This window comes from Bubalus bubalis, chromosome 3 (assembly GCF_019923935.1).
Source record: "Bubalus bubalis isolate 160015118507 breed Murrah chromosome 3, NDDB_SH_1, whole genome shotgun sequence".
Taxonomy (NCBI): domain Eukaryota; kingdom Metazoa; phylum Chordata; class Mammalia; order Artiodactyla; family Bovidae; genus Bubalus; species Bubalus bubalis.
Window position 1 is genome coordinate 156234161 of NC_059159.1, and position 13286 is coordinate 156247446.

Here is a 13286-nt window from a genome sequence, read left to right on the forward strand (position 1 = left end):
ATTTATTCTTAAAATGTAATTCAAATTTACAAATTCAAAAAACACAGCACAGGAACTACTTGCAAATAAATTTTATCTGCCTGCTGCATCCAGATCACTGATAATAAATCAATGTGTTAAGAAGTAGAACCACTAGAAAGGGCAATAAACTGGCTTTAGATTCAAGCATCCTACAATCAAAAAGTGTTTCCTCTTAACTCTGAGAAAATTAGCTTAGGATTCCTGCTCTAGTAGTCAAGGTTTAGAGTAAGAGATTGTCCCAGACTTACCTTGTTGCTTTCAAATACAGAACTATAATAACAAAGGGCTTTCTTGGTGGCTCAGTTGGTAAAGAAACCGCCTGCAATGTAGGAGACCCGGGTTCATTTCCTGGGTCAGGAAGATCTCCTGGAGAAGAGAATGGCAACCCATTACAGTATTCTTGCCTGGAGAATCCCATGGATAGAGGAGGCTGGTGAGCTACAGGCAATGGGGTCACAAAGAGTTGGACACAACTGAGCAACTAACACTTTAATAACAAAGAATATGATTCTTAAAACAGGAGCTCTTGGAGAAAGGATATACACAACATGGGAAGAACCAATGATTCCGTGTTGAGAGAATTTGTTCTGACTGGGCTTTCTGCTCACCCAGAGCTCCAGACAGTTTTCTTTGTGCTAGTTCTGTGTATGTACCTGATGATCCTGCTGGGAAATGGAGTCCTTATCTCTGTAATCATCTGTTATTCTCATTTGCACACCCCCATGTATTTCTTCCTCTGTAATCTTTCCTTCCTGGACATTTGCTATACAAGCTCCTCTGTCCCATTAATTCTTGACAGTTTTCTTACAGTAAGGAAAAGGGTTTCCTTCTCTGGATGCATGGTGCAAATGTTTCTCTCCTTTGCCATGGGAGCCACAGAGTGTGTACTTCTAGGCATGATGGCACTTGACCGCTATGTGGCCATCTGCTACCCACTGAGATACCCTGTCATCATGAGAAAAGGTGCTTACGTGCCCATGGCAGCTGGATCCTGGGTCGCAGGTATTGTTGACTCAGTGGTGCAGACATCTCTTGCATTGCAATTACCATTCTGTGCTGACAATGTAATTAACCATTTTGTTTGTGAAATTCTGGCTATCCTAAAATTGGCCTGTGCTGATATTTCAATTAATGTGATCAGCATGGCAGGGTCAAATCTGATTGTTCTAGTTATTCCATTGCTAGTAATTTCCATCTCTTACATTTTCATTGTTGTCACTATTCTAAGAATACCTTCCACTGAAGGAAAACGTAAGGCCTTCTCCACCTGCTCAGCCCATCTTACAGTAGTGATTGTATTCTTTGTAACAATCTTCTTCATGTATGCTAAGCCCAAATCTAAAAGCTCCGCTGGTACAGATCATCAAGACATCATTGAGGCCCTCATCTCTCTCCTCTACGGAGTGATGGCCCCTATGCTCAATCCTCTCATCTATAGTCTGAGGAACAAGGATGTAAAGATTGCTGTGAGGAACATGCTGGGTAGTGTTGGGGGCCGGCATGAGGCACTCCGCCCATGGCAAAGGTCATGAGGAAGGAGGCTCGACATACGCAAAGGCGGGATCGAGCCTCAGGAGTCCCCCTGGAAATCCTCGAGCATCTACCCCCATAACCAGAGCCTGCCTACTTTACTACTTTGTGCTCTCACCTACACCTCTGACTTTACGGGGGGCTGTCCCCCACCACCTCTTTCGGAGAAGGAGTTAACTTAAAGCTCCAGTTGATAAAAACCCCTGGGCGTGACAAGAGTGTTTTAACCTACAAACTCCTCTGAAGGTTCTCTAGCCTGCCTGACAGGCTTGTCCGGCCACATGTGATTGCTCACAGCCTCCCAACCATGAGAGGCACAAGATGCTTTAAACCTTCTAAAAACAGGTTCCTTAGAAAAGTTAGAAAATTATTAGTATAAGTATAATGGGCTGATTAGAAATCATATTGGTGAAGGGTTTTTCATTTGTTGAGCCAATGTTTACTGCTAAGTCTCCACATCCCCTGCCCTTATACACATTAATGAATATATAGAAGAAATAAGTATTAACCTTTGATATTAATCACGTTAGACCTTAGGCTAAGTAAATTCTTTCCTTAACTAAAACCCACTACACCCTCACCCTATAGGAATGTAACTTTATTTGGGTGGCGTCTGTTTTAAGAATAATCACCCCTGGAGAAATAAGTGTCCTGGTTGACTGACCGCTGTCACAAGGAGAGGGTCGTAAATTGTCAGCAGGCCCCCTGGCCAGAAGATGATGTAACACCCCTAAGACCTCTGTATACATTTGTATGAAGCACCTGACTTTGATAAAAGTCAGGACTGCTGACCCCGCGTGACTTTTGCATAACACCTCAGTGTATAAAAGTAGACCATGGAAAATAAAGAATTGGGATCAGTTCCTCGAAAGACTGGTCTCCCCATGTCTCTCTCTCTCTCTCACTCTGGTTGAGTCTCCATCTGGAGCGCGGAACCCACCATGCTTACTAATTATGCCTGGGCTTCTAAGATCCGACCGGGGAGGCCTCAGTGTCTCCTCTCCTTCGGGAGAACGGAAGGACGCCTGCGGCCTACGTAAGTGGTGCAAGCTTCTTGTCTTGAAGTTTTATTGGTCCCCCGCATAAACCAAGCTACTCAGCCTCTTTTCTCCACTGAATTTTCCTACTGAGCTATCCTTATTTCAGCCGCTTTTCTCCACTGAATTTTCTCACTGAGCTATCCTTATTCTATTACTCTTTGTATCCTTAATTAAAGTGTAATTAAGCAGTTGTTCCCTGACCCTCGCCTAGCCGTCTCTCCTTCGAATACCCTGGATCAGCCGGGGCTGGTCCCCGGCAGGGTAGGAAAAAGTCTGATGGAATATGAGTTATGATTTATACTATGTAACTCAGAATTCAAAGCTGCTGCAGACACAAAATTCAAATAGAGAAGATTAGCATGTGAAAACAACTTCACCAAGTGTCATTCAAAACTATAAGATATTGTAAACTGCAACTGTCGCTTCAGGCCATGTTTTTCTCCAGATATATGATGAAGAATGTGATGGCAGGATCATTCAGTTTCAGTTCAGTCACTGACTCTTTGCAACCCCATGGACTGCAGCACACCCAGCTTCCCTGGCCATCACCAACTCCTGGAGCTTGCTCAAACTGATGTCCATTGAGTCAGTGATGCCATCCAACCATCTCATCCTCTGTCAATTCCTTCTCCTTCTGCCTTCAATCTTTTCCAACATCAGGGTCTTTTCCAATGAGTCAGCTCTTCCCATCAGGTGGCCAAAGTATTGGAGTTTCAGCTTCATCATCAGTCCTTCCAATGAAATTCAAGACTGATTTCCTTTAGGATTGACTGGTTTGATCTCCCTGCAATCCAAGGGAGTCTCAAAGTCTTCTCCAACACCACAGTTCAAAAGCATCAATTCTTCAGTACTCAGCCTTCTTTATATCCAACTCTCACATCTATACATGACCACTGGAAACACCATAGCTTTGACTAGATGGACTTTTGCTGGCAAAGTAATATCTCTGCTTTTTAATATGCTGAGTAGGTTGGTCATAACTTTTCTTCCAAGGAGCAAGCATCCTTTAATTTCATGGCTGCAGTTACCATCTACAGCGATTTTGGAGCTCCCCAAAATAAAGTCTCTCACTGTTTCCATTGTTTCCCCATCTATTTGCCATGAGGTGATGATCTTCATTTTTGAACAATGAGTTTTAAACCAGCCTTTTCCATTCTCCTCTTTCATCAGGAGGCTCTTTAGTACTTTGCTTTCTGCCATAAGGAGGCAGGATCATATGATAGCTCTATTTTTACTTTTTAAAGGACCCTCCATACTGTTCTCCATAGTAGCTGCAACAATTTGCAACAACAGTGTAGGAGGGTTTCCTTCTCTCCACATCCTCTCCAGCACTTGTTTGTCGATTTCTTGATGATAACCATTCTGACTGCTATGATGTGATATTTCAATATTGTCTTGATTTGCATTTCTCTAATAATTAGCAATGTTGAACATCTTTTCATGCGCCTCTTAGCCATCTGTATGCCTTCTTTGGAGAAATGTTTATTTAGTTCTTCTGCCTATTTTGATTGCATTGTTTGATGATTAAACCATATGAGCTGTTTGTAAATTTTGAGACTAATACCTTGTCATTCACATCATTTGCAAATATTTTCTCACATTGTGTGTGTTGCCTTTTAGTTTTGCTTTACAGTTTCCTTAGCTGACCTAAAGCTTTTGAGTTTAATTAGGTTCCACTCATTTTACTCTGAGAGACAGAACAGATATTTCTGTCATTTATATTAGAGTGTTCTGCCTATGTTTTCCTCTAAGAGTTTGTCCATTTACAGATGAATAGAAAAAGAAAATGTGATACATATATACAATGGAATATTACTCAGCCATTATAAAGAATGAAATAATGCCATTTGCAGTAACATGGACAGACCTGAAGATTGTCATACTGAGTGAAATAAGTCAGACAGCAAAAGTGAAATATTGTATAATATCACTTATATATGGAATATAAAAGTGATACAACTGAACTCCTTTATAAAATGGAGAGTCACAGACTTACAGAACAAACGTATGGTTACTGAAGGGTGGTGTGTAGTACTGTATTTAAAGTCATTAACCAACAAATACCTCTGACATATCACACAAAACTCTGCTCAATAATATGTAAAAACTAAATGGGAAAAGAATTTGAAGATGAATAGATACATGTAAATGTATGACTGAACTGCTTTGCTGTACACCTGACAATAACATAACATTGCTAATCAACTATACTCCAATATAAAATAAAAAGCTTAAAATATATGATAAAATATATATTTATGACATATAAATATATGATATATCTTGGTTGCCAAAATATGTCTTGGTTACTGTTGTTACTTTTAGTTAGTTACTTTTTAATTTCTAACTGCAGAAATTAAACATGCTTGTGGCTTTTCAGAAAACTATTACAGAAATACAAAATATTGAAAATCTCTTAGGAAGCCCCAGGAAAACATAATCACTCTTAAATATTTAGAAAATAATAAAGACACATGTATATTACCATATGTGAAATGGATGACCAGTCCAAGTTCAATGCATGAAACAGGGCATGCAAAGCTGGTGTACTGGGACAACCCAGAGGGATGGGATAGGGAGGGAGGTGGGAGGGGGTTTGGGGTGGGGGAACACATGTACACCCATGGCTGATTCATGCCAATGTATGGCAAAAACCACCACAACAGTGTAAAGTAATTAGCCTCCAATTAAAACAAATTAATTAATTAAAAAGAAAATAATAATAAAGACAAAAAGTGTTCTAAAAGATACTTTGTAACCTAAAATAAGTACACAGCCAATTATTCAAAATCACTATGAATTAGTACATATATCATATATTTATTTTTATATTGTTCATTTATTTATAATTTCTCTCCACCAACATATAAAGCTGTTATATGATGAGCAGGAACTTTTTATCATCCTATAATATCAAAAAGATCTAGTAGAGAACATGACATATAATGGATGCTCAATAAATTGTTTTTTAAAAAAATAAATGAACCACATCATGTATAAATGCTGAAATTTGTATCTTCCATATCTGAGTTAACAATGGTTTTTCAAAAAAATATCTGATTCAATATAATATTTTATAAATTAACTATATTAACATTTTCCCCTTCATGGATCACAGCCTTCTCATGGTGAAGGGGCTTATGTAACTCAATGAAGCCATGAGCCATGCCATGCAGGGCCACCCAAGATGGACAGGCAAAAGTGGAGAGTTCTAACAAAACATGGTTCACTGGAGAAGGGAATGACAAACCACTCCAGTACTCTTGCTGTGAGAACCCCATGAACAAGAACAATATGAAAAGGCAAATAGATGACACAGGAAGATGAGCCTCCCAGGTCGGAAGATGTCCAATATGCTACTGGCAAAGAGCAGAGGGCAATTACTAATAGCTTCAGAAAGAATGAAACAGGGCAAACCAGAAACAATGCTCAGCTGTGGAAGTGTCTAGTGGTGAAAGTAAATTCTGATGCTATAAAGAACAATATTGCATAGGAACTTGCAATGTTAGGTCTGTGAATCAAGCTAAATTAGGGGTAGTCAAGCAGGAGATGGTAAGAGTGAACATTGACATCTTAGGAATCAGTGACCTAAAATGGACAGGAATGGGCAAATTTAATTCAGATGATCATTATATTTACTGTGTGCAAGAATCCCTTAGAAGAAATGGAATAGCCTTCAGAGTCAACAAGAGAGTTTGAAATTCAGTACTTGGGTGCAATCTCAAAAATGACAGAATGATTTCGGTTTGTTTTCAAGACAAACATTTCACCAAAATAGTAATCCAAGACTATGCCTGAACCACTGATGCCAAAGAAGCTGAAGTTGACTGGTTCCATGAAGACCCACAAAGACCTTCTAGAACTAATACCAAAAAAAGATATCCTTTTCATTATAGGGGATAGGAATGCAGAGGTAGGAAGTCAAGAGATATCTGGAATAACAGTGAAGTTTGATCTTGAGCTCCTTATTGCAAAATTGAATTCAATTTCTTAAACTGAAGAAAGTAGGGAAAACCACAAGGCTATTCAGATATGACCTAAATCAAATTCCTTATGATTATATAGTGGAGGTGACAAATAGATTCAAGGGATTAGATCTGGTAGACAGAGTGCCAGAAGAACAACGGATGGAAGCTCCTAACTAAAGGAGGCAATAAACACCATCCCAAAAAAAGAAGTGCAAGAAGGCAAAGTGGTTGTCTGAGGAGGCTTTACACATAACTGAAGAAAGAAAAGAAGCAAAAAGAAAGGGATAAAAGGAAAGATACATCCAACTGAATTCAGAGTTCCAGAAAATAGAAAGGAGAGAAGAAGGCCTTTTTCGATGAAAAATGAAAAGAAGTAGAGGAAACAATAGGATAGCAAAGATTAGAGATTTCTTCAAGAAAACTGGAGATATCAAGGGAATATTTCACACAGGGATGGGCACGATAAAAGACAAAAATGGTAAGGACCTAACAGAAGAAGAGATTAAGAAGAGTTGGCAAGAATACACAGAAGTATATGCAAAAAATTCTTAATGGCCGGGATAACCATAATAGTGTGGTCACTCACCTAGAACCAGACATCCTGAAGTCAAGTGGGCCTTAGGAAGCATTATTATGAACAAAGCTGGTGGAGGTTATGCAATTCCAACTGAGCTATTTCAAATCCTAAAAGATGATGCTGTTAAAGTGTTGCAGTCAATATGCCTGCAAATTTGTAAAATAGCAGTGGCCACAGGACTGGAAAAGATGTTTTCATTCCAATCTCAATCTTTGGCACTTTTCAGACTACCAAAAGAATTTTCAGACTACCAGACAATTGTGCTCATTTCACATGCTAGTAAGATCATGCTCAAAATCCTTCAAGCTAGGCTTCAACAGTATGTGAACTGAGAACTTCCAGATGTACAAGCTGGGTTTAGAAAAAGCAGAAAAACCAGAGATCAAATTGGTAACATATGTTGGATCATAGAGAAAAGAAGGGAATTCCATAAAAACATCTACTTCTGCTTCATTGACTATGCTAAAGCCTTTAACTGTGTGGATTACAACAAACTGTGGAAAGTTCTTGAAGAGATGGGAATACCAGACCACCTTACCTGACTCCTGGGAAACCTGTATGCAGGTCAAGAAGCAACAGTTAGAGCAGGACATGGAACAATGAACTGGCTCAAAATTGGGAAAGTTGTAAGACAAGGCGTATTTTGTTACCCTGTTTATTTGATTTACATGCAGAGTGCATCATGTGAAATGCCAGGCTGGATTAATCACAAGCTGGAATCAAGATTGCTGAGAAAAATATCAACAACTTCAGATATGCAGAAGATATCACTCTAATGGCAAAAAGCGAAGAGGAACTAAAGAGCCTCTTGATGAGGGTGAAAGAGAGTGGAAAAGCTGGCTTAAAACTCAACATTCAGAAAACTAAGATCACGGCATCTGGTCCCATCGTTTCATGGCATATAGATGGGGAAAAGTGGAAGCAGTGACAGATTTTATTTTCTTGGGCTCCAAAATCACTGTGGTCAGTGACTGCGGCCATGAAATTAAAAGACTCCTTGGAAGGAAGCTATGACAAACCTGCCTACTGCTGCTGCTAAGTCGCTTCAGTCGTGTCAGACTCTGTATGACCCCACAGATGGCAGCCCACCAGGCTCCCCCATCCCTGGGATTCTCCAGAATCCAGGCAAGAACACTGGCTTGGGTTGCCATTTCCTTCTCCAATGCATGAAAGTGAAAAGTGAAAGTGAAGTCACTCAGTCATGTCCAACTCTTGGTGACCCCATGGACTGCAGCCTACCAGGCTCCTCCATCCATGGAATTTTCCAGGCAAGAGTACTGGAGTGGGTTGCCATTGCCTTCTCCGATGACAAAACTGAACAATGCATTAAAAAGCAAATATATCACTTTGCCAGCAGCAGACTGTATAGTCAAAGCTACTATTTTTCCAGTGGTCATGTAGAGATGTGAGGGTTGGACCATACAGAAGGCTGCACAACCAAGAATTAATGCTTTTGAATTGTGGTGCTGGAGAATACTTTTGAGAGTCCCTTGGACTGCAAGATCAAACCAGTCATTTCAAAAGGATATCAACCCTGAACATTCATTGGAAGCACTGATGCTGAAGCTAAAGCTTCAATATTTTGGCCACCTGATGTGAAGAACTGACTCATTGGAAAAGACCTTGATGCTGGGAAAGATTGAAGGAAGGAAGGAAGAGAAGGGGACAACAAAGAATGAGATCGTTGGATGGCACCATCGACTGAATAGACATAAATGTGGGCAAATTCAAGGATACAGTGAAGGACAGGGAAGTCTGGTGTGGTGCAGTCCACAGAGTTGCAAAGAACTGAACATGACTTAGCAACTCAACAACAACAACAATATTAACATTTTATCATACGGTCTCCCTTAACATAATAAATTACCTTTTATTTTTTATGTGATGTGTATCATAAAGGAGAGGAAGAAGTTTTATTTATCAGCTACCATAACTTTTCTGGGTTTGGAACATAATGAGATTAAGGTAAAGGAGTCCCCTAGCAATCCACCCTAAGTTTTACCCCAATAAAAACAGAAGTGACATGGTAGCAGGGAATTCCTTTTGGACTTTGAAAAGAGATCAGATCATAATAAAGACATCTCATCTCTGCATTGGATCACACAGTTTCTAAGTGGCTGGAGAACTAGACACAGCTGGTAACCAACAGCAATTTCGATAAGGGGATAAGAAGTGGCAAGCTATTCAGCAAATTGAAGAGCTACAGAGTATCTGGTGTTGGAGGATAAGGAGAGCTCCAGTTGAGACAATTTCTATTGCCTGAAGAGTGCAACCATTGGAGTAGTGCCAATGTTAGCAATGGAAACCCCATTTCTGTTGAAGGAACTGAGTCAGATAGGTCAAGAGAGGAAATTCTTCCGGCCTGTTGAAGAGTTGATGAGAACTGAAATATAGAACATACATCAAAAGTAAAAGACTATAACTACTTCTAAATTGTAAAAGCAGAGCCTTAATATTTTCCTTTCTTGATAACACATAATTATTATTTTTCATAAGACTAAATAAATTAATTCATGTTTAGCACTAAATATTGCCTAGAACACCCTAACATCCAATAAACATCAGTGAATTTTTATTAATGCTCAGTGTATTTTAATAGGTCATAAAACTTTGAATAGGCACAAAATTGTCATTCTTACTTTTTTACAGAGTAATTTTGATGATATTATATTATTATCTCTCAGCTTCAAATCCACTTTTCTTTATGAGTTTCAGTTGAGACACTGAAAACCACATTTCTTCTTTACTAGCTAGAATCTATTAAATTCTTCCAAAAGAGTTGCTAAAGAGAGAATTAAAGGTTTGATGAGGATAAGGGACTTGACCCTCCCTATTAGCTTTCTGTTCATGTTAGCATCACTCTGCTTATGGTTCTTCACCAATATAATGGCAAATTCTTAGCTGCTTCCAGTATTGGTTTCAGATTTTATTTCTTCTTTTTTATAAACCAAGAAAAGTGGCTTCAAGAAAATAGCACTTCTACCAGTGTTATTTCCTCAGAGCTTTGAGTCTGTCAATGAGATTTTACTTCTGGTAAATCAATAGCCATGCTAAGTCTTTATTTTGTTTTGAGGTATATTTAAAATGACAAAATATCCAATTCTATGCTTGAGAATTATAGTGAGTCAGCTGGAGCATAAATAGTTAACTAGCAGGAAGTTGCTGTCCAACACATGGAGCCCAGCTTGGTGCTCTATGACCACCTGCTACTGCTAAGTCACTTCAGTCGTATCCGACTCTGTGCAACCCCATAGACGGCAGCCCACCAAGCTCCCCCATTCCTGGGATCCTCCAGGCAAGAACACTGGAGCGGGTTGCCATTTCCTTCTCCAATGTATGAAAGTGAAAAGTGAAAGTGAAGTCGCTCAGTCGTGTCCAACTCCTAGCGACCCCATGGACTGCAGCCTACCAGGCTCCTCCATCCATGGGATTCTCCAGGCAAGAGTACTGGAGTGGGGTGCCATTTCCTTCTCCGCTATGACCACCTAGATGCATGGAATTAGGCGGGGGGACTTATGAGGGAGGGGATACACATATATAATAAATACTGCTTCATGATGATGTATGGCAGAGAACGCTACAACATTGTAAAACCATTATTCTCTGATTAAAAAAAACAAAAATGAAATAGATTTGGTCAGATTGTCACTTCCATCTGACCAGATCTATTTGTTTTTTTCATTTCCACAGGCTTCCCTGGTTACTTAGTCAGTAAAGAGTCTGCCTGCAATGTGGGAGATCTGGGTTCAGTCCCTGGGCTGGAAAGATCCCCTAGAGAAGGAAATGGCAACCCATTCCAGTATTCTTGCCTAGAGAATTCCATGGACAGAGGAGCTTGGTGGACTACAGTCCACAGGGTCACAAAGAGTCGGACACAACTGAGTCAGACTAACACTTTTCATTTCCATACATAACTAAATAACAAGTACTAGGAAAGACATTTGTATTTCCTCTAAAGTTCCTTCCTTGTGTCTAAAATGTAGATTATAAAAATCTCCATACTCAAAAATGAAATTTAATAATTACCATATGATCATACAAAAAGAAAACATTGAGTAGTTCATCAAGTCCTGAAATACATGTAACAAAGAATAAACTTAGGACCTTGAGAGAAACAAACAAAAAGCATATCTCTTTTCTTTTTTTCAATGCGTATCTAGCACTCACCTATTAATTAATTACATACCAGAAACACAGTCTGCTATTTCTACTAATTTGCTAAATTAATGCACAAATAAGTGAATGAAAGAAATAATATCAGAAAGGCATATATATTTTCCAAAATAATTTATCAAGATCATATTATTGAATCCTCATGATAACTTTTCAAGGAGCTACTAGTTCCCTAACTTTACAGAACAGAAACCTGATTCCAGAAATGTAGAAATACCTGAAGTTACAACCAGGATGTAAAAGCTTTCTATTTGAATAAAATAATTAACAAACGATAATGGGATACACATTATCCTAAATTACATGTGGAACAGGTATAAAAATGGATACGTTTTTAGCCTGAGAGAAAGAATCGGCAAAATCAGTGAAAAAATATTAAACAGTCCATGTTCTCTCATTGAAACTAAGGGGAATTAACTAAATAAAAACTCTACAACCTAAGATAAACACACTTATAAATGACTAATGAGTGGCAATAATATTCAAAATATGTAACAACTTTTATGGCAAGTGAAACAACTTCTCACTCCAAAAAATCAGAATGAGTACCTGCCATAATCAGTGTGCCCATAGTGGTAGGTGCCAGCCAAATTTCAGCCTTGCTTATAGAGTAGAGAAAAAAGAATGACAAAAAAATTAAAAAACTCATAAAAGCAAACCTGAGCTTATACCCGCTAGTATAGCTGTACTCTTTTTTTATGGTTAGTGTCCATTCTGATTAATTGGTAGCTGTTCCAGTCTGTAAAATATTTTCAATATCAACCTCCTTAGAAATGAAACATAATTAAACACTGCAATTAAAATTTACCAGATACAGAAAACAAAACAGTTTTTTGAGGGAGATGTTCATACTTGAATTCGTTTAAGAAACTTGACTTCATAAAGAAGAGGGGAGGAAGCAAACAGAAAAGAAGATAGAGATGAGGCATTATCTAGAGAATTTGAGTGCAAAGCCAATATGCAAGTTATTGTGCTATATATCACACCTTATTACTTCTTACTAAATCTTCACAGTAACCTTAAAAGGTGTATCTATTTGCTCTTAATTTTACAGATGAAGAGATTAAGATTCATAGATGTTAAGATCATGGAGGTTTTGACTGGGAAAGTTAGTTTCCAAACCATAGTCTTGACCATGAAGACATGTTATTTCCTCTATTGCCTAGGAGTCAAAAGGGAGGTTGTCTGAAGTTCAGTTGTATCTAAATCAGGAGAATTGATCCAAAGATGTTAGAGAGCAAGAAAGTTAAAATATCCTAACTGGATTTAACCTCGTAATTTCTCCAAAGCCATTAACTGGATATATCAGCGATATATTAAGGAGACAATGATAATCAAGTTCTTGGTGATTATGGTAAAAGCCATGAGTAAAAGTGGATAATACATTAATTTGTCTTGAGCCCAGTATTGCATCATCCTCCAGGGGAAAATAATTAATACACTTGTACTTAATAAGTAACAGAAAGTAATCACCATGAACAAAGTGTTTTAACTAACCAGAAAACTGCTGAATAAACCTAAGGTCATGGGTTTCAGTGTGATGCACTTTAAGGAAGGAGAACTTTTTAGGATATAAGAATCTTTAGCTTATCAAGGGAGGCAGAAAATATTACTGGTTATGAAATAGTATGTGTGGCCAAACAATTTAGATTGAAATGTCACGTACATATCTACCTTACTAACCTATACTCTCAATTCAGTTCGGTCGTACAGTTGTGTCCAACTCTTTGTGACCCTATGGACTATAGAATGCCAGGCTTCCCTGTCCATCACCAATTCCCAGAGCTTGCTCAAACTCATGTCCATCGAGCTGGTGATATCATCCAACCATGTCATCCTCTGTCATACCTTCTCCTGCCTTCAATCTTTCCCAGCATCAGGGTGTTTTCCAAGGAGCCAGTTCTTCGCATCAGGTGGCCAAATTATTGGAGTTTCAGCTTCATCATTAGTCCTTTCAATGAATATTCAGAACTGATT

General features: G+C 38.7%; 1 protein-coding gene across 1 annotated transcript; it reads left to right on the forward strand.

Annotated features, from left to right (window-relative positions):
- Nucleotides 1-569: 569 nt before the first annotated feature.
- LOC102404371 (olfactory receptor 13C8-like) lies at nt 570-12392 on the forward strand. Its single transcript, XM_006069076.4, has 2 exons — nt 570-1503; nt 12364-12392. The coding sequence occupies exons 1-2, from the start codon at nt 570-572 to the stop codon at nt 12390-12392; spliced, it is 963 nt and encodes a 320-aa protein (XP_006069138.4).
- Nucleotides 12393-13286: the final 894 nt, after the last annotated feature.

Bases quoted from the DNA above. Each gene is read 5' to 3' on its own strand.
- LOC102404371 (XM_006069076.4), top strand. From the start codon at position 570: ATGGGAAGAACCAATGATTCCGTGTTGAGAGAATTTGTTCTGACTGGG. The intron at 1,504-12,363 runs GTAGTGTTGGGG...TTAATTTTACAG, and splicing joins TGCTGTGAGGAACATGCTGG to ATGAAGAGATTAAGATTCAT.